A 23,784-nucleotide genomic window follows, 5' to 3' on the forward strand; every position below is an offset into this window, starting at 1 on the left:
GGACAAGACATGGGGGAGAAGCACTACTGGTTGATGAACATGTGCCCACTTGGATCTTGTCATTGAATATGCCCTTGGAAGCTGTAGCCATCTATATAAACCATTGGGTCGTCCCATAACTGTTTGCTCTCTGTACCTTACCCCTGGAAAAAATTCTCATCCCTCAGACCTTGATGTCCTCATTGAGCACCTGCCAACTCCCTTTTTTAATTTTGGGGTATCTTTATAACCATGATTCCTTCTGGGGTGGTTCTAGTATTGATGTGAAGGGATGTGCTATAGAGCATATGCTCCTGAATTACAACCTGTTTCTCTTCAATACTGGCTCTTACACACATTTTCATGCACCCCGTCAGTCATTTACTCCTATAGATCTTTCTATCTGCTTCCCTTCACTTGCTTTTTTTGGGAGGTTGACATCAGTACACAGGGTTGTGATCATTTTCCTATCATATTAAGAGAGATTGGCCTTAGTCAGTGCCATCTGACCTGTGTACCTCAGTGGAAGTTGGACCAGGCCAAGTGGCCCTCTTTCACTGCTCTCTTGGAACTTGATCCTCCCATCTTATGTAGATCATCCATAGACGATTGTGTAGCAGCAGTAGCTAACTGTATTGTCCAAGCAGCTGCTCAGTGCATCCCCAAAACCTCCAAATCTTTCCCATGAAATCCCCACTCTTGGTGAAATTCTGCTTGTTCTATAACACGAAAAGCTCAGAAATGTGCTTGGGATAAATTTCATAAATATCCCACACTTACAAACCACATTGCATTTCAGCAAGCCTCTGCACAGGCTTGGCGAGTTAGATGTCAAAGCTAGAAGGAATCTTGCATTAAATTTACCTCCAGCATTTCTTCAACCCCTAGTTCAAAAGTCATATGGGACAAGATCCGGAAGGTGAGTGTTGGTATACTTCTGCTTCCCTCTCTATCTTAATATTCAATGGTCATGAAGTTGCTGATGCTCAGAGCATTGCCAATCCTTTTGGTGAATGTTTCTCTCATGTATCTAGTTCTTCAAACTCATCCTCTTCCTTCTTAGCTATTAAAACACAAGTTGAAGATCTGCCTATTTCCATTTTGACTGATCATCCCTATGACTATAATTGCCCTCTTACACTGGTGGAACTCCAACTTGTGCTTCATCAGTCTGGCAATACATCAGTTGGACCTGATGATGTACATTATGAGATGCTATGCCACCTTTCTCCTGCCTCTCTTACTATTCTCCTGGCTGTCTTTAACCAGATATGGCAGGAGAATGTCTTTTCTGATGCTTGGCACCAAGCTGTTGTACTCCTTATCCTTAAACCTGGGAAGGATCCAAAGATTCCTTCAAATTACCATCCCATTGCTTTGATGAGTTGTCTCAGTAAGACCTTAGAGAGGATGATTAATGCTCATCTTGTTTGGTTCATTGAATCAAACAACCTACTCTCACCCACTCAGTGTGGATTCCAAAGACAATGCTTCATGATAGACCACTTAATTTGCCTTGAAACATCAGTTAGAGAAGCCTTTTTGAAGCCACAACATCTTGTTTCTAATTTTTTTATTTAGAGAAAGCTTATGATACAACGTGAAGATATGGCATCTTGCAAGACCTTCAGTCATACAAATTGCCACTTTTTATTAAGCATTTTTAATGAACCACTGTTTCCAGGTCTGTGTGGGCTCAACGTTTTTCTGTTTTTTTCCCACAGGAACTTGGAGGCCCTCAAGGCTGTGTTTTGAGTGTCACACTTTTCATTATAAAGGTTAATGCCATCAGTGAACAGCTACCCCCTACAGTTGCAAATGGTCTATTTGTTGATGACTTTCACATCTCATGTCAGTCATCAAATTTGATGTTTATTGAGCGGCAGCTACAAACAGCAATCAATCAGATACTCAAGTGGAACATGGCAAATGGTTTTAAACTTTCTCTCTCTAAAACTGTTTGTGTACACACCTGCTGCCAATGGGGTATTCATCCAGATCCAGAATTTGATGATGCTGTACTTCCTGTTGTTCCTGACTCAAAAGTTCTAATGTCTTATATTTGACTGTAAATTAAACTTTATTTCCCATATCAAGCAACTTCTTGTCAAATGTATAAGAGCATTGAACATCCTCCATGTCCTCTCTTCCACCTCTTGGAGAGCGAATTGATACTCCACACTTAAAATTTATTGTGCTCTTTTCCAATCCAAACTTGACTATGGGACTATGCTTTATGGTTCTGCCAGAACCTCAGCACTGAAAATGGTAAATCCTATTCACCATCAGGGGCTTCAGCTTTGTACTGGGGCCTGTCATGGTTCTCCAGTCCAAGTGTGTATGTGGAGTCCGATGAATCCCCTCTGTATGTTCTCCGTTTGCAACTGTCTCTTATGTATGCTTCCAAACTTTGCTCTTTACCACACTTGGAATGGTATTTTCAATCCTCAGTGGGCCAGACATTTCTATAATAGAAAATCTGCCATTTTCCTTTGCATTTGGGCACAATCAGAAAAATTGGATATATCTTTGAATAGCATAGCAGTATCAACAGTTCAGTCTTTTCCACCATGGCTAATTATTATCCTTAACTGTGACCTATCTTTGAGTCATCTGAATTGGAAATATCACTCTTTATTTGCTGAACATCTTTCAAACGATCCATCCATTCCTATGTATACAGATGGTTCAAAACCACACGACTCTGTAGGTTTTGCCATGGTTTGTTACAGTTCAGTTGTAGCACACAGAATCCCCTCTACAGTTATTGTGTTCACTGCCAAATTGTATGCCATTTCTCTTGCCCTGAATCATATTGAAACTATGCAATATATGAATTGTATGATCTATACTGATTCACTCAGATGTCTCTTGGCCCGGACATCATTCCATGTTAGTTACCATCCTATTCTTATCAATATTCAGTATTAACTGGAATGTCATACTTTGTTACTAGTTTTTGCCAAATTTTGGTTATTTTTCTGCTGATGTCGGGAATATATGGTATGCAGCAGTATATGGTTTTATGATTTTTTAATTCGAAGCATATATTTACTCTTGTTAGTTGATTTTGCTTTTTGTCTAGGTGTGTGCATATAATGTTTTTTACGGTTTGTGGAAGAAACTTATTGATGCTGATGAAGCATTGTTTTATTTTGTCTCATTCATCATTAATTTTATCTGGTTTGCATAGTTTTATGGCTGTGTTTATTTGGTCTTTTAGTATATTGAATTTTTGTTTTATGTGCTGAGTCCCAAGGAATGTATAGTTCAGTACGGGTGATTTTTCAGTGGATTTCTGTTTTAAATTGTGTATTATTGTAATTTTGAGGTTAAGAAATGATATTTGATTGCTTTCTTCCTGTTCACATGTGAAATTAATGTTGGGATGTATAGAGTTAATGTGATTGAAAAAATTAAGTGTGTGTTCTGTAGATCTGAATCCCGCAATCGTGTCACCTTTCTTTCTTTGTGAACCTGATGATGACCGAAGAAGGTGGAAGTGTTGTTTGCTCCTCTACATAAAAATTCCCAACCAAAACCAGCTGTTTCTGCATATATATGTTCCATATGTGGACTATGGTCCAGTTATCAAAACCGAACTGTACACCAGTTGGCAGTCCACCTGGAGTGAGTAGCAAAATAATAAGCTTTTTCAAATTGAGCCTTCTTTAGCTCTTTGGCAATCTTGTTTCTGTAAAGATCGCAGGGAGGAACTTGTTTTGGCTAGGCGATGCATTGGTCACAGTTTTGTAACTCACTACTTTCTTTTATCTGGTACTGATGCACCAATATGTGGTCTTTATGACACTCAGGTCATAAATCATACCTATTTTATTATCATGCTGTCGTTACACCCAAGAACAACGAAGTCATTTTAAACATATTTTTAAGGTAGGTTTGCCCTTGACATTAGCCAATGTCATAGGTGATACTGACTGCCTCAATCATGTTTTTACATTTTTAAAAGCCATTGGTCTTTTTAACTTAATTTAAGGTTTTTATTGGACTATACACTGTTTTGGAACAATTTCTTTCATACACTAATTTTATTTGGACCTGAACCCAGGATTGGAAAGGCCAACAACAGCAAGTTTGAACTTAATGCTTCAGTCTTCCTGGCAGGTCTTAATTTTACATATTTTTTACCTCCATTTCCATATACCATTATAGTATACTACATTTTCTTTGGCACAGATAGCCTAGTAGCTTTGTGCCAATAAACATGAAATACCTACCTACCTATCAGTGATCATGTTGTAGGACAACTAGTGTGAAAACAGTTAATAAGTGTTATGAGTGATCATGTTGTATGTGAACTACAGTGAAAAGAGTTAATAAGTGTTACCAATGATCATGTTGTAGGTCTACTACATTGAAAATAGTTACTAAGTGTTATCAGTGATGTTGGAGTTGAACTACAGTGAAAACAGTTAATGAGTGTTATCAGTGATCATGTTGTAGGTCTACTACAGTGAAAACAGTTAATAAGTGTTATTAGTGATCATGTTGTAGGTCAACTACAGTGAAAACAGGTAACGAGAGTTATCAAAGTCAAAATTTAAATGATTTTCGAGATGTTCTGGCTTTAGTTTGCAGAGGTACTTGAAAAAGGATTTAGAGTTTTTTACTTTACTTTATAAGGAAGGCCATGTTAAGTTAGATGGTTGAAGTATTCATATATTATGAAGTATGATTTATGTACAAAACCAATCATTTGTATTTATTTTGTATTATAGGCCTGGTGGAATACCAGCTCGAAACTCTCGGGGAGAACGCCTTCTCCTGTTTGTGGGGATTATAGATATTTTACAAAGTTATCGTTTCAAGAAAAAACTCGAACACACGTGGAAGTCAGCATTACATGATGGGGTAAGAATGTCAGTATATTTTATATATCAGTATAACCTCTCTTTAAGAATGTCAGAATACGTTCTCTATTCCAGTATACTTTTTGTATACTAGTAAAACTCATCTGTGGGAATGTCAGTATACTTTCCTTATTCCAGTTAAACCTTTCTCTAAGAATGCCAGTATTATTTTTGTATACCAATAAAATTTTTCTGTAGGAATGCCAGTATACTTTCCTTATACCAGTAAAACACTTTTGTAAGAATGTCAGTATACATTATAACCAGTGATACCTTTCTCTGAGTTAACTACAGTGTAAGCAGTTAAGGAGTGTTATCAAAGTCAAAATTTAATTATGTAAGAATTTTGGTATATGCTGTGAACTTGTAAAATCTTGCTTTAATAATGCTATTATGCTTTTGTCAATTGGTTTGCACTTGTTACCCCATCACTGAAGGTGGATAGAGGTTATGTTTTAACCCTGTGTGTGTTTCAATGAAGGTGGATGGAGGTTATGTTTTATCCGTGTGTTTTTTACTGAAGGTGAATAAAGGTTATGTTTTAACTGTATGTGTTTCACTGAAGTTGGATGGAGGTTATGTTTTAACTCCGAGTATGTTTCATTGAAGGTGGGTGGGGGTTATGTTTTAACTCTGAGTATGTTTCATCGAAGGTGGGTGGGGGTTATGTTTTAACTTCGAGTATATTTCTCCGAAGGTGAATGAAGGTTATGTTTTAACTCGAGTTTGTTTCATCGAAGGTGGATGGAGGTAATATTTTATCCCTGTGTGTTTCACTGAATGTAGATGGAGGTTATATTTTGACTCATGTTTTTGTATTTTTATCAGGATTTCTCAAAAATGGCTTAATGTATTTGGTAGAAAGTTGGTATACATTTGGACCAAGACCTAACTTAGAAATGATTAATTCTTGGAGGTCAAAGGTGAGAGTAAGATTTTTTACTTTTGTGACCTATCTGATAACATGGGGAATTTTTCATACAACTTATAATTCAATCAGAAGTGGTCAGATTTTAATGAAAGTGGTGAAAGAAGTATGCTGCTGCACTTTGTTCTTCAACTACAATGGGAGTGCAGACAGATCTCTCTGACTCCAAAAGAATTGTTCTCAAAACATGGTTAAAAAAGTAGATGAATCAACTTCAACACCCATCTCTGTCCTTTACATACATTCCAACAAATCCCATGATCCACTTCCTTTGGTTCCAGGTAAAGGCATTTCCTCAAACACATCTTCTCCCTCCAGATGCAAAACGATCATTTGTTCACGTCCTCAATCACTGGAATCCTCTTCCAACAGCAAAGACCTGCCTAATCGACCCAGGGCAGGATCCATGGAAGTTGATAGATCTCCTTTGAATAAGGACAGTAAAGAAGAAAGATGTGGTCATAAACAGAAGTGTTTTTCACCCATTCTTTCAAATGATCCATCTGTTCCCAAATATATGGATGGTTCAAAATAATTTGACTCTGTAGATTCTGCCATGGTTTGTTACAGTTTGGTTGTAGCACAAAGAATCCCTTCTACAGTTTGTGTTCATTGCCAAATTATATGCCTATTAGCTTGCCCTGAATCATATTGAAACTATGGATTATACGAATTATATGATCTATACTGATTCACTCAGCTGTCTCTTGGCCCTAACATCATTCCATGTTAGTTACCATCCTATTCTTATCAATATTCAAAACAAACTGGCCCATTTCTCTTTATCTTCTATCTTTGTCCAATATTTTGTGATACAAGGTCATGTTGGTATTCGTGGGAATGAGCTAGCTGACAGGGCAGCAAAGTCCATCTGCTCTGGCTCTATCACCACTGCACTTGCTCCATACATGGACTATGGTCCAGTTATCAAAACCTGATTGTACATCAGATGGCAGTGACCTGGAGTGAGCAAAGAAATAATAAGCTTTTTCATATCAAGCTTTCTTTTGCTCTTTGACCATCTTGTTTCCGTAAAGATCAAAAGGAAGAAGTGGTTTTGGCTAAGCTATACATTGGTCAGTTTTTTAACTCGCCACTTCCTTTTATCTGGTAATAATGCACAATGTGTGGTCTGCATGGTGCTCATGTCACTATCATACATATTTTATTATCATGTCATCATTACAACCAAGAACAACGATGTCATTTTAAACATATTTTTAAGGTAGGTTTGCCCTTGACATTAGCCAATGTCATGGGATGCTGCCCACCTCTCTCATGTTTTCACATTTTTAAGAGCCATTGGTCTTTTGAACTTAATTTAAGGTTTTTATTGGACTATATACTGTTTTTGTTTGATTTCTTTTACACATTTTAATTTTTATTTTGACCTGAACCCAGGACTGGAAAGGCCAACTTCATGTGACTGACAGCAAGTTTGAACTTAATGCTTCAGTCTTCCTGGCAGGTCTTAATTTTACATATTTTACGTATTTTTTTACTTTCACTTCCATATACCATCATAGTATACTACATCTTGTTTGGCACAGATAGCCTAGTAGCTTTGTGCCAGTAAACATGAAATACCTACCTACCTACTTCTTATTCGATCGAAACACTAATATGAATAATTGGTCTATGGCTCTGCCAGGTCTTTGGCCTAAAGATGCTTGACCCCATTCATCATCAAGGACTTCAGCTCTGTACTAGAGCTTTCCACACTTCCCCAGTTCAGAGCTTATACCTAGAGTTTCATGAACCTTCTATGCACCTCTTCCATTTGCAACTATCTTTATGCTTCGAAACTAAGTTCCTTACCAACGCATCCCACCTGGGATTGTGTTTTCCTTCCTTTGTAGACCATATTTTTTCAGAACAGATTATCTGTCATTGCTTCTTTTGGTCTTCATATTCAGGCACAATTGGATGAATTGGGTATGTCCTTGGATAACATTGCTGTATCCACTGGTCAACCCATCCCACCATGACTTCTGTTACAGTCCCCAAATGTGACCTATCTTTAAGTCATCTGAGAAAAACAGACACTCCCGATTAGAAATATTGTCTGTTATTTGTTGAACATCTTTCAAACTATCCTTCCATTCCTATTTATACAGATGGTTCAAAATCAGGTGACTATGTGGGCTCAGCCATGGTTTGTTGTGTTCCGGTGGTTGTGCGCAGAATCCACTCTACAGCTTTTGTGTTCACTGCTGAACTGTACACCATTTCTCTTGCCCTGGATCATGTAAAAGCTAAGCAGTACTCAAACTGCACTATTTATACTGACTCACTTATTTCTCTTATTTCAAAACCGACTGGCCCATTTCTCTTTAACATCTACTTCTATCCACTTTCTCTGGATACAGGGCCACATTGGTATTCATGGGAACGAGTTCATTGACACCGCAGCTAAATGTATCTGCTCGGGCACTATCACCTCTGTACCTGTTCCATACATGGACTACGGTCTTGTATTCAAGGCTCGGCTTCGTGCCAGTTGGCAGTGGACTTGGAGTGAGCAACATGAAAACAAGCTTTTCAAAATAAATCTCTCTTGGACTTTGGCTGTTTTGTTACTGTAAATATCTGAAAGAGGAAGGTATTCCAACTAGACTACTCATTGGTCACTCATCGTTTTCTTTTATCTGGAACTGAATCACCAGTGTGTAGTCTGTGTAGTCTCAGGTCACAGTAAACCACATTTTACTTTTTTGATGTCGTTATGACTCAACGATGGCACCATTTTCACCATATTCTGTCCCAAGATTTTAAAAGTTATGGAACTTTAGACAGTGTTTTTGGTGATGGTGACACTGTCCACCTTGGTAATGTTTTTAATTTTTAAAGGCCATTTAATGCCATTTAAGTTTTTTAATTTGTACATTAGACCTTTTTAATGAGATTCCCTTTTAAGAATCACAGTGCATCTAGTTCGATTTGAAATTAGAAAATGGTCATAATGTCAAATAGCTCAAAACCAGGACTGGAAAGGCCAACTTCAGGTGACTAACACTGTTTGAACTACCCATTAGTCATCCTGGCGAGTTATAATAAAAATTTTGCTGCAAGTCTGTTCAAACTTTTATTACTTTACTTACTTAAAATGGCCATAACATCAAATAACTCATAACCAGGACTGGAAAGGCCAACTTCAGGTGACTGATGGTAGTTTTTAAACTTACCTCTTAGTCTTCCTGGTGAGTTATGATAAGTACAATTATGCTACAGAAAGTCCATTACAGCTTGTATTACTGTAGTTTCTCTCTTACCACTGTAGACTAGTTGTAAACACTGTTTTAATGCTATTTATGTCTTTTAAAACTTTTTTTGTTTTATATATGTAAAAACGGCTGGTTTGGATTGAGAAAATTTTTATATAAAGGAGCGAATAAGGTTTTGACTTTCTTCGTCAATCGTCAGGTTCACAAAGAAAGAAAGAGATAACTGACCGATAGCTGACCACATGTTTGAAGGGGGTTGTAACTGAGTGTAGGAATGTAGAGGGCATGCTTAGATGTTTGACTATATTTATTAATATAAGTATAAAGGTCTTCCTTTGTATTGGTTTATTTTGTGATTGAGTTGATGTATAAGTAATGCTTCTTTAATTTTGTTTATGCTTGTTTTTTTATTCAGTATTTGAGTGTTTTATGTGGTTATGTTGTGTTTATTTGATTTGCAGTGTTCGAAAACATGTGAAGGTGACTTTTTGTATTCTTATTAAAACAACCTGGTATTGTTTGGAAAGTTGATCTAAATTTTCCATGTCTCCTGCACCTGTACTTGTGAATATCTTTTGATTTTACTTGTTTTATCAGAGTACTTTTAATCTGAGATAAATACACTATGTGTGAAAATACTGAATTCTTACATTTTAGGACACCGTGTCTGTACATAGACCCTCTTTTTATGCTCAGAGGTTTCAAGACTTCATGGCCAAAACAGTATTCAGGAAAATTCCATCTCGTAAGTGAAACTAAACCTGTGTTTTGTATCTATTTTTCTTAGTTATTTTTCCACTTGAATATTTAATTGTTAACATTCTTTAAACTTTAACAACAGAACTTCTCTATGATGAGTAGGTTGGTAAACTTGTTGTTTGTATCATAGCACAATGATCATGTGAATATTTGTGCATTAGTTGTATGACAGTACAATGATCATGTGAATACCTGTACACCAGTCATATCACAGCACAATGATCATTTGATGTGAATATCTGTACACCAGTCATATCACAGCACAATGATCATTTGATGTGAATACCTGTACACCAGTCATATCACAGCACAATGATCATTTGATGTGAATACCTGTACACCAGTCATATCACAGCACAATGATCATTTGATGTGAATATCTGTACACCAGTTGTATCACAGCACAGTGACCATGTTTTGTGAATATCTGTACACCAGACGTATCATAGCACAGTGATCATGTGAATATTTTTACACCAGTCGTATCATAGCACAATGATCATTTGATGTGAATATCTGTACACCTGTCGTATTACAGCACAATAATCATTTGATGTGAATATCTGTACACCTGTCATATTACAGCACAATGATCATTTGATGTGAATATCTGTACACCAGTCGTATTACAGCACAATGATCTTTTGATGTGAATATCTGTACACCAGTCATATCACAGCACAACGATCATGTTATGTGAATATCTGTACACCAGATTGCATGTTAAACAATATCTGGGTCCTCCCTCCCTTAACCTTTACGCTACAGGTAGTTATCCTTCATGAAGTTATTAACTACTGTTAGTTCCTCTTGTGAAGGTAAATAAACTTAGAATCTATTTCTCAGTCTCTACACTACTGTTAGTTCCTTTTGTGGAGGTATAAACCTGTGTGATTAACCTCACTAATTAACAATGCTTATTTTAATATTGAATTTGATTTGTTACATTTCAAACTGTTTTTGAATTCAGAACATACGTATCTTCCCTCACACGCTCCAGGTTTTTATAACCCACTTTATTGCCCTTGCCTGTATTTATTTCATGACAGCGTTCATCTGTGTCAGTGTGCCCTCTATCCTGGTACTGTATGTAAGCACCTCATTCAGATAATGTTATTACTTTCCTTCCACAGAGCATTACTAACAGTTTTCTCTGTATTACCTAGTGTTATCTTGTTATATTTTTGTTGTTTTTTTTAGGTTTGAAACCTGATTTATGGTGAATTCTTCGATTATCATTTCTAGCACAGAGGTCAATGAGTTCATTCCTATCATTTTGCACCACAAAACAATCAGACAGGATCACTCTCAGTTGAGACTGTCAGTGATTTTATTTGTTGTGAGATGGAGATGTATTTGGTTCAATGGTGTGCATCTGGGAATCTGTGAGGTTGCAGTTGAGGGTGGTCCTGGACATTTTGGAGATAATTTAATTTGCATTTTCCTGCATAATCTTTTATTCTGTTAGCTTCTCAGTTCCCTTATGGGACAGTGGGAAGTTTATGAACTTGCAGTACTGCAACCCAAGGTTTGATTCCCTATAGTGGACACAGCAGGTAACCCAACATTGTGTTCTAACAAAACAAACTTGCTTGACAAAATGTTGTTCCAAACAATGGTGATAAGAACAATCTTTAAAAGAAATAAGAAAGAAGGCCACTTTGGAATAAGGTTCCTCTGATTTTTTGGAACTAATACATCTGTTCCTTGAAATGAGGGGTCGTAAGACAGAATTTGTGGTTAACCTGAATAAATCAATGTCCCTTGGTGCAACAGTGGTATATCTACTGACTTACAGCTTTAAAATCCAACATATTGTTTTCCTAATTCTGTTGGATGACTCTTAGGGTCACCCACTTCATTGATGATGAGCTAAAATCATTATTAACATGCACAATGGTTTGGTTGGACTCGGCTCCGAGAATTTCTGGATGTGTGGTAACCCTAACCATGCATCCATGAGCACTATGGGTCCTTGAGTCAGGATTAGTCATTTCATTCACATCTTCACCACCATTAACCACCTAGCCTATAGAGTTTCTGTCTCTTAGATATCCTCTGATTTTGGAACTTAGTTCTTTGGTTATCAGAGTATAAATGGCCTGGGGATAGAGAGTTGTGCTTGTTTTTCTGGGATTATATTTCCCTCTTTTGTTGAGCCTAAAAAGACGAGATTGGTGTCCAGTCATCAATTTTTCTTGTCCATATCAAGGCCTAGGTTCTGTAAAGTTCACAAGCGGCTCATTTCTCAATTTAAGTTGGCATTTTTTACTGGTATTGTGGATGTCCAAGTTTGTTGTAGTCAGCCTATTATATCTGCACCTTGCTATAGTGATTGTATCCCTCCCCTCTAGGTATTGTTTTTGCACAGTGTCAGGTACTGCAGTCCAAGGTTTTATATTTAGACTAGTGTTGGCATCTCATGAATTCTGACAAATTGTACATGGATTTTCTTGTCATCTGCATTCCCTACCCCTGTACACACACCATTCCATAGACGACTGCTTACTACTGTCACACTCACATCTGAACTACACTTTAAAAACAACCAGAGCAGTCTTTGAGTTGAGATATCTGTTTTTGCTCCAAGTCAATATGTCATCAAGTCTGGTTTTTTTTCTTAATTGTGAATTTCAATTGGGCTCATCTGACTCCCATCCAGCTCCACTCTATGGAACAGAAAACATGACTCTTACTCATCTCTCCTTCTCCCACTGCACAGACGGTTCTCTCTCTTTTGTTAATGTGGGCATCACTTAATATATCTCATGCCCTTAGGATGAGCACAAGATCTTTTTCATTATTCTTTACATGACCCAGGGATCATAAACATTGATTCACTAGAGACCCCACATTCCTTATTCAGGATTGTTCCTTGATTGGAAGGAGTTATTAAGTCATAACACTATTAAGATATGGATTCCTCTGCCACCTCTTCTAATAATCCATCTCTTCATGAATGCCTTGCTTGAGGGATAGGCTTACATATCCTAACAGTCAGTAATTCCAAGGTCTATGTAGAAATAATGAGGCTTCCCTACATAATGTTTTAGTCCTTTTTTTTCTTCAAAAAACAATGCCTCATGGCCTGGACTTATTAAGGGGAAAATCATCAGGCTTTACTCTGGTAATTTTACTGTGGTGTTTTGCATTTTCTGTCAAGGAAGAACTTTATATAGGGCTATTTGTTTTTGAATCTTCGATCTCCTCTCTTGGGACCACTCCTATCATATCATTTTACTACCTTGCCATGCTTATTGTATGACAACTGAAGTAACAGGTCAGTTGTTTCAGCCCAAACAGATTTTCCCAACAGAACAAATGCTGCATTGCAAGGTTCTGTTGGGTTGGATGCATTCCATCAGGATGGTTTGTTCTTCTCTACAATTTATATGTTACTCAAGGTACTAATTATGATTTGTTCCAACCACTTGCCAGATTGTGTTGATAATATCCAATTGGCAGTTATGCACTGGTTTCTACTTCTGTGGTACCTTCAGGAGTGCCCATCTCTTCAATTCTTGTTTGGCATTCAGCCGTGATCTTACGTGGTACACCCTATTATCCAGAAGTTCAAACTTCAGGTGTAGAGGTAATATATAGTCCTTCACATGGTTTTTAGAGTTTAGTTTCTAAGGTATCTGCCTCAGTCTTTACTTACTGTTGAAATGAACATATATCAATGGAAGTGGCTCACATACTGACAACGGTGTATTGGGATAAGGTTGAATCTACTTTGATTAGATTTTTCAACCATAATTTATTTTTGAACTGTGTTTTGGCAAAGGGTTTGGCATCTTTCACAGTTGCCCTGTATAAGACAGCCTTATTGACTATTGTTAGATACTTGAGACAAAAATTTTTTGATTCTCCAACAATCTCTGGATTGCTCAAGTCATTTTAGGACCTTTGTTCCAAACTATCATTCCAATTACCTAACTTCATTACGTGCCCTTTCTCAACACCTGTTTGTGGTCTTAGTCTCATATACCATGCATCATTTAGATTAATTTTTTGTTGCTGCAGACCTAGAGACATTGCTAGTTAGAAGGATTTGTGCTGACTGTGTATGGGATGTTTAACTGTTTTACCTACATCATCCTATATCCAGACAGGTCCTTGTTCTCTAAATGACTGTCAGCCAGGGAAGGGGATAAATTCCTATTCTCTAATTCATCTGCTCACTATATCTCACTTCCATGACTGATTTGATTTCAATCATTGTTACATCCAGTGAGGGCCTTGTAAGTTTTGTTATCTGCACTAATACCTTTAGAGATGGTAGACAATGACTTTCTTTCCTTGGGATCATTCATTTTTCCAGGATTCATACCCAGTTATATTGATGTTGTCAATATGGAAGTGATCCATATCACTTATTCTGGGCTCTCTTTGAAGGTGAGGGATCTTCTTTGTGTCTAATCAGATTCATCTTATTTCTGTGTTCTTAACAGTCCAATTTAGTTCCTGCTGAAGGGCATTGAGCAGAGTTTTATGTGGACCTCTTCCAATACTCTTTTCTCACACAGCAGTATCTTCATCTGAGAGTGCTCAACTATCCCCTGTAGCTATCTTAATCACTTGTACGTAGATGGGAGAGTATTTTTATTGCTTTTTTATAAAATTAATTCTGCACCAGCAACCTCTTTATCTAGGTTACAACAGGCTCTGTAGAATCAAAGTATTCCATAAGACTACGTATAGGCTTAGTGAGTGGTATTACTGTACTCTGCTGGACTGTCATGAGCAAAGCATAAGGGGATCTTGCCTGTCCCTGCCAATATTTGGATTGAAAAAATTGGGTCAATTTGCTTTTAAAAATTTATGGAATTTGGTTCACCTATTGCACTGTTCCTTAGGACTCTCCAGCATGTCTTACTTCACAGTTTCTGTTAGTGGAGCTAGTTAGTTGGAGTCCTTACCATAACCAATTTCCAGTCTCTAGAGTGTTGGACAGAGGCTTTTTCTCCAGAGTGTTAGAGTGAATGCTTTCATTCTTGAAAAAGAGGGTGAAGTTGAGGGTCTTTCTACCTGAGTTTGTGGATGTTTTATCCCAGATTTTGGTAGGAGAGACACCAACCTATGCAGGAGCCTACTCATAATACTGGTTCAGATTTATCACTTGGCTATGAGGTTGGGTTGAGTGTGGCCTTTCTTTTTAAACAGTATTGGTCATGAAAAGGTTCCATTGTCTCCTTATAATTTCAAACACAGAGTATTCCCTCCTGGATGTTTGGTTAAGTGCAGTTTGTTCTACATCCTCCCCATAATTCTGAAAGTAAGAGGAATTTACCTTGCCCACACAGTCTGGGAGAGAGGATGAATACTCATAATCCCAGACTGGAGAAGTTCTGTTTTCTTTGACTGAGTAAGGCATTACATAATCTTATCAATTTGAGCATGGGATGTTATTTTTTCTGACTTTATCAGTTGAGGATATAGTATGTCCACTTTGGTGTTATTTACATTCTTGCTTTGATTCTGGTAGCTCAGAATGCTTTATTCTTTGCCAGAGGTTGAGATATACTCAGTTAGTGCATTTTAATTGTCATAGTCACCAATGTAATATATAGGAATCATGGCCACATAATTTCCAACCCCAAGTAGTGGAACCTTCACTGTCTGTGTGTGGGCCTTTCCAGGAATAATGATAAATCATGTGAAGTTCCACCCACAGTACATGAATTAAGTTTAGGGTTAAGATTCTACCTGTTCTGGATGTAATTTGGTACCCCCACCAGGGTGTCAATTGTTTTCTGACACACCCATGATCTGTACAGATGTTTCCTGTATGGATAATGCCCTCACTAGCATCCCTCCATCTTCTCAAAGTGGGATTCTAACTGTAGGATTCTAGTGGAAGTGTTTCTGAAAGTTAACATTTACTTAAATTGAAAATGTAATTCTGATATGTGTCATGTCACACTCTCCCACCCTTCTTTCCTACTAAGAGCTGGTGTTAGAGACTAGGATGGTGCCAGTCTTGTAGAAATGATAACGTTATCTTGATGAGGTGCTTGCACACAGTACCAGGATGGAGGGTGCTCTGATGTACGTTGGTGGAGAGTTTCACGAGGGCAATTAAGTGGGGAGTAAAAGACTGAAACAAACAAGAAAAAAACAAACCAATGTTTATATTGGCAAAAGAAGGAACCTTGGGAGCTCATTAATAGCTGTATGTGTGAGAGGAGATAAGTATTATTGTAAATACATTTTGAGGATTAAAGAAATACATATTTAATTTAATGTTAACTTTGATTTAGTTTTCAACCAAAACAAGAAAGGTTTTATACAATAATGTTCACTACCTTATTTTTTAAAGATGAGATTACTTTAGAGAAAACATTCTTTTGTATCACATCTCCTCTATAGTCTGTGTTTTGTTTCCCCCAAATTAACTAACCCTTCTCATGTTAACTTCAGTCTGTACACATTAAAGCATCTTCCTCCTCATATCTTGTGCTTTTTACTTTTCTTGCGGCCATACCTTGTGCCTTCAAGTGGATCTGCCTGAAATCAAAGGCCCCCATCGCAAATTTAGAAACCTGGTGTCTAGTGTAATAGGTATGGATCCTCTCTCATTAAGCTGTGAATATAGATTTTATAATTCATACAGAAACATGGTGTTATAGTAGTCCAGTTCTTCATTGGTAAGATACAGTAAGCATGTGTGTACATGTGTTTTGATTCATTTTGATAAGGTATCCATCATCTTTAACACTAAGTGATTAATATTGTTCTGTTGGTTTGCAATGTTCACAATGTGTGTCTTGATGAAATTAGGCAACCTTTTAGTAAACATTACAAATGTGTTGTATGTAAAATATTTTTATGTGAACCCTTTACCAAGGTTAGTGTAAGTGAAGGGTGATTTTTTTGTTGAGAATCAAAATACTTTTCTTCACCTTACACTTTTTGTATATGATTTGCAGTATTTCTAAAATTAATAATACAGGGTAAAATGAAAAGATGAAAAATACAAATTAAAGTAAATAATACTATTTAAACTTATGTTGTCAGGATCTCTAGTAAGTGTTACTGATTAGTTTAAAAACTGGTAATGTCATCACGATCTGTAATATGTGTTTCTGATTAGTTTGAAAACTGGTAATGCTGCTAGTATCTGTACTGTGTGTTTATGATTAGTTTAGAAACTGGTAATGTTGCTAGTATTTGTACTGTGTGTTTCTGATTAGTTTAAAAACTGGTAATGTTGTCAGGATCTGTAATATGTTTTTGATTAATTTTAAACTGGTAATGGAGTTAGGATATTAATATGTGTTTCTGATTAGTATAGAAACTGGTAATGTTGTTAGAATCTGTAATATGTATTTTTGATTAGTTTAAAAACTGGTAATGGGGTTAGGATCTTAATATGTGTTTCTGATTAGTTTAAAAACTGGTAATGCTGTCAGGATCTCGAATATGTGTTTCTGATTAGTTTGAAAACTGGTAATGCTGTCAGGATCTCGAATATGTGTTTCTGATTAGTTTGAAAACTGGTAATGCTGTCAGGATCTGTAATATGTGTTTCTGATTAGTTTGAAAACTGGTAATGCTGTCAGGATCTGTAATATGTGTTTCTGATTAGTTTGAAAACTGATAATGTTGTCAGGATCTGTAATATGTGTTTCTGATTAGTTTGAAAACTGATAATGTTGTCAGGATCTGTAATATGTGTTTCTGATTAGTTTGAAAACTGATAATGTTGTCAGGATCTGTAATATGTGTTTCTGATTAGTTTGAAAACTGATAATGTTGTCAGGATCTGTAATATGTGTTTCTGATTAAGTTAAAGCTGGTAATTTTGTCAGGATCAGTAATATGTGTTTCTGATTAGTTCAAAAACTGGTAATGTTTTCAGGATCTGTGACATGTGTTTCTAATTTGTTCAAAGACTGGTAATGTGTTGGGATCTATAATATTTGTTTTTGATTAGATGAGAAACTTGTATGAGGGTAAAAAGAACATCAAAAATAAAAAAACTGGAGTTTAAGTGCATAATGTGTCACAGACAAGTGATGATTGAGGATTAAGTATATATCACAGACAAGTAATGATTGAGGATTAGGTATGTACCACAGACAAATGATGATTGAGGATTAAGTATATATCACAGACAAGTAATGATTGAGGATTAGGTATGTACCACAGATGAGTGATGATTGAGGATTAGGTATGTATCACAGACTAGTGATTTGAGGTATGTATCACAGACTAGTGATGATTGAGGATTAGGTATGTACCACAGACTAGTGATGATTGAGAATTAGGTATGTACCACAGACAAGTGATGATTGGGGATTAGGTATGTAGCACAGACAAGTGATGATTAAGGATTAGGCATGTACCACAGACAAGTAATGATTGAGGATTAAGCATGTACCACAGACAAGTGATGTTTGATGATTGGGTGTAGTATCACAAATGTGATCTTTGAGGACTGTTTATTGTGTTTCTGACAAGTGATGTTTGAGAATTTATTTTATTATTTCATTTTGAAATTAAGAAAATTAAACATTAATAAATAAAATTTTTATTTTGTCAATCATTTTAGAAAGAATAAGTGTAACATACTTGTTTTTCATATTTTTTTATGGTTTTTACAAGACTAGTCAAATCAACCAAATGTTTATAGTTAGGGTAAAGAAAGTGATGGATAAAATATAAATTTTTGTGAAAGTTTGCTGTTTATTTAGATTTTTAGTGTACATGAGAGAAATGTGAAGATTTTGAGATAAAGGAAAGTATTTGTAAGATGAAAATCATCATACACTGGGAGCAGTCAACACTTTGGCTCCACATATTCATGAACAGATGTAAACATGTAATTAAATCTGACTTTTAACATTCAAAAGACATTCATAATGTTTACTGAAAGTTTGCCAAATTTTTGAAGATACACAAAACCTATTAATAGTTATAGTATAGAAACATTACTGGCTACTTTGAAGGTTACAAGGGTGATGTAATGATGTACACTTTGACACATCTGTTAATATAGGGCTACAATCAACTGAGATCCACATAAAAACACATTGAAGTAACGAGAACAACTTTAAAAGGAGTAGTGCGGAAAATTAAGTAATATTTTCTCTTTATACTGTAACTGTTGTAGATAAAGTAAAATAATTAGGATAGAAATTTTAAAATGAAAATTAAGTTTGTATGATTTATTGTTACATAGTTGATATCATATTCTTTCAGAATGTATAGATTCAAGAAGAATTACTTTACTGATCTATAAACTGGAATATGTTGTAGCAATTTGTGTATATTTCATGAAAAATCTGTAATTTATATAAAGAAATATTTCCCAAGTAGCTAAAAAGGAATACCCTTAATTATGAGTCACCAGCTGGTATATTTATTATTACTGTTATTCCACATATAAACACTAAAAATTAATTAATGAGCTTGTTGTTTGTTTGCATGCTATTAGATTTTATGTCGGTAGTAGCTACAATACCTCATATGAAAGTGTTGGGGTAGCTTTGTTAAACTGTATGTTATATACATTTCATAATTATAACTCAATATTGCTTTGTTTCGGTATGAGTAAAATAAGTTATCTGTGATAAAAGAATTAATGTTTTCAAGTAAAATAAACTTTCTTCAGATACATTAATCTGTTTGTAACAATTTATCTGATCTGTCAAAAATATGTACTTAAGATAAATCTGCAAGAAATATATCTCTAGAACCCACAGATATCTTGTGATTGCTTTAATTTTAGATGAGTTTAATTGATAGCTTGGATGGTGTTTTTTAGGTATAATGTGATTTTCTTAACATGATTTTAGGACCTGTTTGCATAGTTTTCAGTAGAGGCATAAATAGCAGATAAAAACATGTTTTATTGGATAGATTTTGAGAAATGATCAGTATTCTTACATGAGGGGAAAAGTATATTTTTTGGAGAGCAATTTACAGTATAGAGTATTCCAGAAGTCTGGACCCATAAGGTTAATACATGGTTTCCCAGAAGTCTGGACCCATAGGGAAAATAGACACTGCACTTTTAAAGTTCAACAGACACGTTTCAGATGTTAGTTGTACATATTTCAGGAAAGAAATTACCCTGATGACACAGTATACCAATAATTGATGTGTGTGTGGATGTTAATTGTATACAATTTGAATAATAAGTAAATTATATATTTGAATTTGTAACCAAACCAATCAAAAAATAATTAATTTTTATTGATACAATTTCTCTTTTATACAGAACTTTCTAGTTGATTCTGCCATAAAAAACTAAACTTTTGTTTAATTTTTTTTAGCTCTGAAACATTCTCCATTGAAACATAAAGGACCATCCGTGAGACAGACACGGCTATCATCTAGGGACCTAGAACCACTTAAAACTGAAACTGGAATGGGGTCCAAGTTGGTGACACCCTCATCTGGAAGAGGTTAGTCTTGTAGCTAGAAATAAAAGATGTGTATTGGTTTTTGGTTCTGGCAGTATGAAGTTTTTAAGGAATAGAGAACCTTGTAATATCCATATCAGTTTCTTATTTCTGGTTTACTGTTTTTACTTGATGTTATGAAAACTTCACAAAATATGAAGTTTACTCACTTACTTGTTTGTGAATATTTAACAGTTTTTATACTAGTTTTCATGAGTAGTTACGAGTTTGGTTACAAGTTTATGTGAACACTTGGTAGTTTTGTTACTAGTTTCTAAGGATATTTAACATTTTTTTGTTGTAGTTGCCATGAATATTTAGTAATTTTGCACTAGTTTGTATGAATAGATTTTTTATATTAGTTTCTGTTATTCCTTAACTGTTTTTCATACCAATTTCTTTGATTATGTCATGGATTTTTAAAGTTTTGAGATGGTAGTAAAAGAAATTTTATCTTGAATTTACAATGTTTAAATGTTTGTGTCAAAAACCAGGTACAAAACTAGAGTCCATACAATGTAAAATGTACACTAACAAACACAACACCAACATAATTCATAGAATATAATGCATCAACTGCCACAACTTCTATATTGGAGAAACAAGCAGAAAAATAGAAACTAGATTCAAAGAACACAAAAAAACACCTTCACACGTTTTTCAACACTACAAATCAAATAAACACAACATAACCATAGAAAACACCCAGATATTAAGTAGGGAAAGAAATATAAACAAATGCAAAATCAAAAAAGCCCTACTTATACAGCAACTAAAACTAAAATTAAACCGATATAAAGGAACACCTTAATACCTATACTAATTAAGAACATAACATCCACCTGCAACGCCCCCTACAATTCTGTACCCATTTGTACTCTCGTCCCTAAGACATGTCTGTCAATGGCCACATTCAAATTCTCTCCTTCTTAATCTGAAGATAACCTAGGAAGGTCGAAACATTGTTCTCTCCTTATCAGTAACAGTGTTAATACCTATAACAGCCATTTTGAGGTAAATGTTTTCATGTGTGATGACATAACCTTGTACAAATTATGTATTTATAAGAAAGTTTCTTTCACTAATCATTCAATAGTTAACTTCTAAAAAGTGGGTTCCTTGTTCTCAAGTAATTAATTTTTGATAGTGTTTTTTTTTTAATTTGTTGAACATTTCTTGTAAATAGAAAACTAAAATATGTGATGTAATAAGTTAACTGTAGTGAAATTCAGAACAAAATCTAGATCAAATAAACCTCTTAATCTGTTTTAACAGGTGTAGTTTAACAGGCATGTGTTTCAGTAGGTGTGGTTTAACAGGCACGTGTTTCAACAGGCACGTGTTTCAGCAGGTGTGGTTTAACAGGCACGTGTTTCAACAGGTGTGGTTTAACAGGCACGTGTTTCAACAGGTGTGGTTTAACAGGCACGTGTTTCAACTGGTGTTGTTTAACAGGTTGTAGAAGCTCATTGAAGTTGGTGTTGATGGAAACATTATCTGTTAATGATAACTATTGAATTACCTTATGTATTTTGAAAATGCTTGAGTTGTAATATTTCCTTTTGTGTCTTTCATGTAATTTTTCATCCTGCATGTTTTCTTAACTTATTATGAATTATTTTGATCTCTTTCTTTTCTTTTTTTTTTTATAGAAGTCAGTAGTGATGTTTCTCTTACGGGTCCAGGGGTTGCATCAGTTGTAACATCAGATGTTCCAAAGTTCAGATCGAATACAGATCCGGTACCAAATTCACGGAGGAACATACTCCAAGTGAAACCAAGTATTTCCAAGACTGTCTCTTCAACTCTGGAAAGAAGTGATGTTGTTAGGTATTGCTTTCTGTTACTCACTAACCTCAGATCTTTCATCCATCAAGTAATGGGTCAGTAATTTGCTGTTTCTTCATATACACTATAAGAAAAAAGAAACATGTTAGAATACATTTTGTCTAGTTATTCAAGAATGTTTTTAATTGTGCAGTTCAGTACAAAGTAACACAGAAAGATGTTCAAAATGCTTATTCAGCACTATGAAGAAAGTATAAATTCAAAAATTGTGTTAAGCCTATAGAAGAAAGTTTGTTGTTAGTTGGAGTTTTCTGTCTCTTCTATTCAAAAACAAACCTTTAATTGGTAGGGAAACTATTACTTTGCAAGAAACAAAATTATCAAATATCTTTTCTGTAACAGTGTGTCTCAAGTGACAATCCACACAGAGTCTTTGGGAAGTGGTCTATCAGAAACTAGTAGCTCTACCATATCTGGCCTGGGGTCAACAATCAAAACAGTAAGCTGGACACCACCCCACAGTGTTGAAGGTTCAACGCCTACACACACAGAAGGTACGCCCTCATTCACCGAGTCCAGTTCTAGTGGAGATATAGGTAGGAAATCCTGTGTCTTCAGTCTTCTCCATGTGTCTGTATATGTCTTCTCCATATATCAGCATCTGTGTCTTCTGTTTTTTCCATATGTCAGTATCTGTGTCTTTTCCATGTTTCTGTATCTGTGTCTTCAGTCTTCTCCGTATGTCAGTATCTGTGTTTTTCCATGTTTCTGTATCTGTGTCTTCAGTCTTCTCCATTTGTCAGTATCTGTGTCTTTTCCATGTTTCTATATCTGTGTCTTCTTCTCCATATGTCAGTATCTGTATCTTTTCCATGTTTCTGTATCTGTGTCTTCAGTCTTCTCTGTATATCAGTATCTGTATCTTTTCCATGTTTCTGTATCTGTGTCTTCAGTCTTTTCCGTATGTCAGTATTTGTGTCTTCAGTTTTCTCCGTATGTCAGTATCTGTGTCTTTAGTTTTCTCCGTATGTCAGTATCTGTGTCTTCAGTCTTATCTTAATTCACACCCTGTTCTTGTTGATATTCAAAACCGACTGGCCCACCTCTCTCTAGCATCTACTTCTATCCAGTTTTTCTGGATACCAGGCCACGTTGGTAACAAACTTGCATACCCTGCAGTTAAATGTGTCTGCTCTGGTGCTATCATTGCCATGGTTTTTCCATACATGGAGTATGGCTCTGTATTCAAGGCTTGTCTCTGTGGCAGTTGGCAATTGACTTGGAGTGAGCAACATAATAACATTCTTTTCCAGGTAAAACCCTCTACTGGACTTTGGCTGTCTTGTTTCCATAAGGATCAGAAGGAGAAAAGTGCTCTAACTAGAGAATGCATTGGTCACAGTTTTTTTAACTCATCGTTTTCTTTTAAGTGGGACTGATGCACCAATGTGTGATCTGTGTGATACTCAATTCATAATAGCCCATAATAGTTATGACCTGTAGCAACGGTACCATTTAAGACATAGGTTTACCCCTGGCATTGGACCAAGTCATTGGCTATGATAACACTCTTCACCTTACAAATGTTTTTAATTTTTTAAGGACCATTAGGTTTTTTAATTCTATTTAAGTTTTATCTGATGTTGGTCTACCATTTTAAGATTTAAATTAATTTCCTTTTACACCTTATAATACTTTCACTGGTATTTTAATTTTGCACCAGTTGTTTGTTGCAGATACCCTAGTTGATGTGCACCATAAAACACCAAACAACCAAACCAAACTGTATTACTAGTATGGTTCTTTCACCCACTTTCAAATCA

The 23,784-nt window shown here is 35.7% G+C and overlaps 1 protein-coding gene across 14 annotated transcripts in view; it reads left to right on the forward strand.

Annotated features, from left to right (window-relative positions):
- The window catches only part of LOC143255075 (phosphatidylinositol 4-phosphate 5-kinase type-1 alpha-like), a 92,622-nt gene that overhangs the window by 46,048 nt on the left and 22,790 nt on the right, over positions 1-23,784 (forward strand). For 6 of the 14 annotated variants that reach the window (XM_076510147.1, XM_076510145.1, XM_076510141.1 and 3 more), the window contains 6 exons: positions 4,719-4,851; positions 9,660-9,747; positions 16,263-16,325; positions 20,045-20,176; positions 21,826-22,003; positions 22,364-22,557. In XM_076510147.1, the coding sequence (XP_076366262.1) occupies positions 4,719-4,851; positions 9,660-9,747; positions 16,263-16,325; positions 20,045-20,176; positions 21,826-22,003; positions 22,364-22,557 (788 nt within the window). The remainder of the gene's footprint in view (positions 1-4,718; positions 4,852-9,659; positions 9,748-16,262; positions 16,326-20,044; positions 20,177-21,825; positions 22,004-22,363; positions 22,558-23,784) is intronic. The other 8 variants (XM_076510154.1, XM_076510148.1, XM_076510155.1 and 5 more) reach the window with 2 other exon arrangements.

Source organism: Tachypleus tridentatus, chromosome 7 (assembly GCF_004210375.1).
Source record: "Tachypleus tridentatus isolate NWPU-2018 chromosome 7, ASM421037v1, whole genome shotgun sequence".
Classification (NCBI taxonomy): domain Eukaryota; kingdom Metazoa; phylum Arthropoda; class Merostomata; order Xiphosura; family Limulidae; genus Tachypleus; species Tachypleus tridentatus.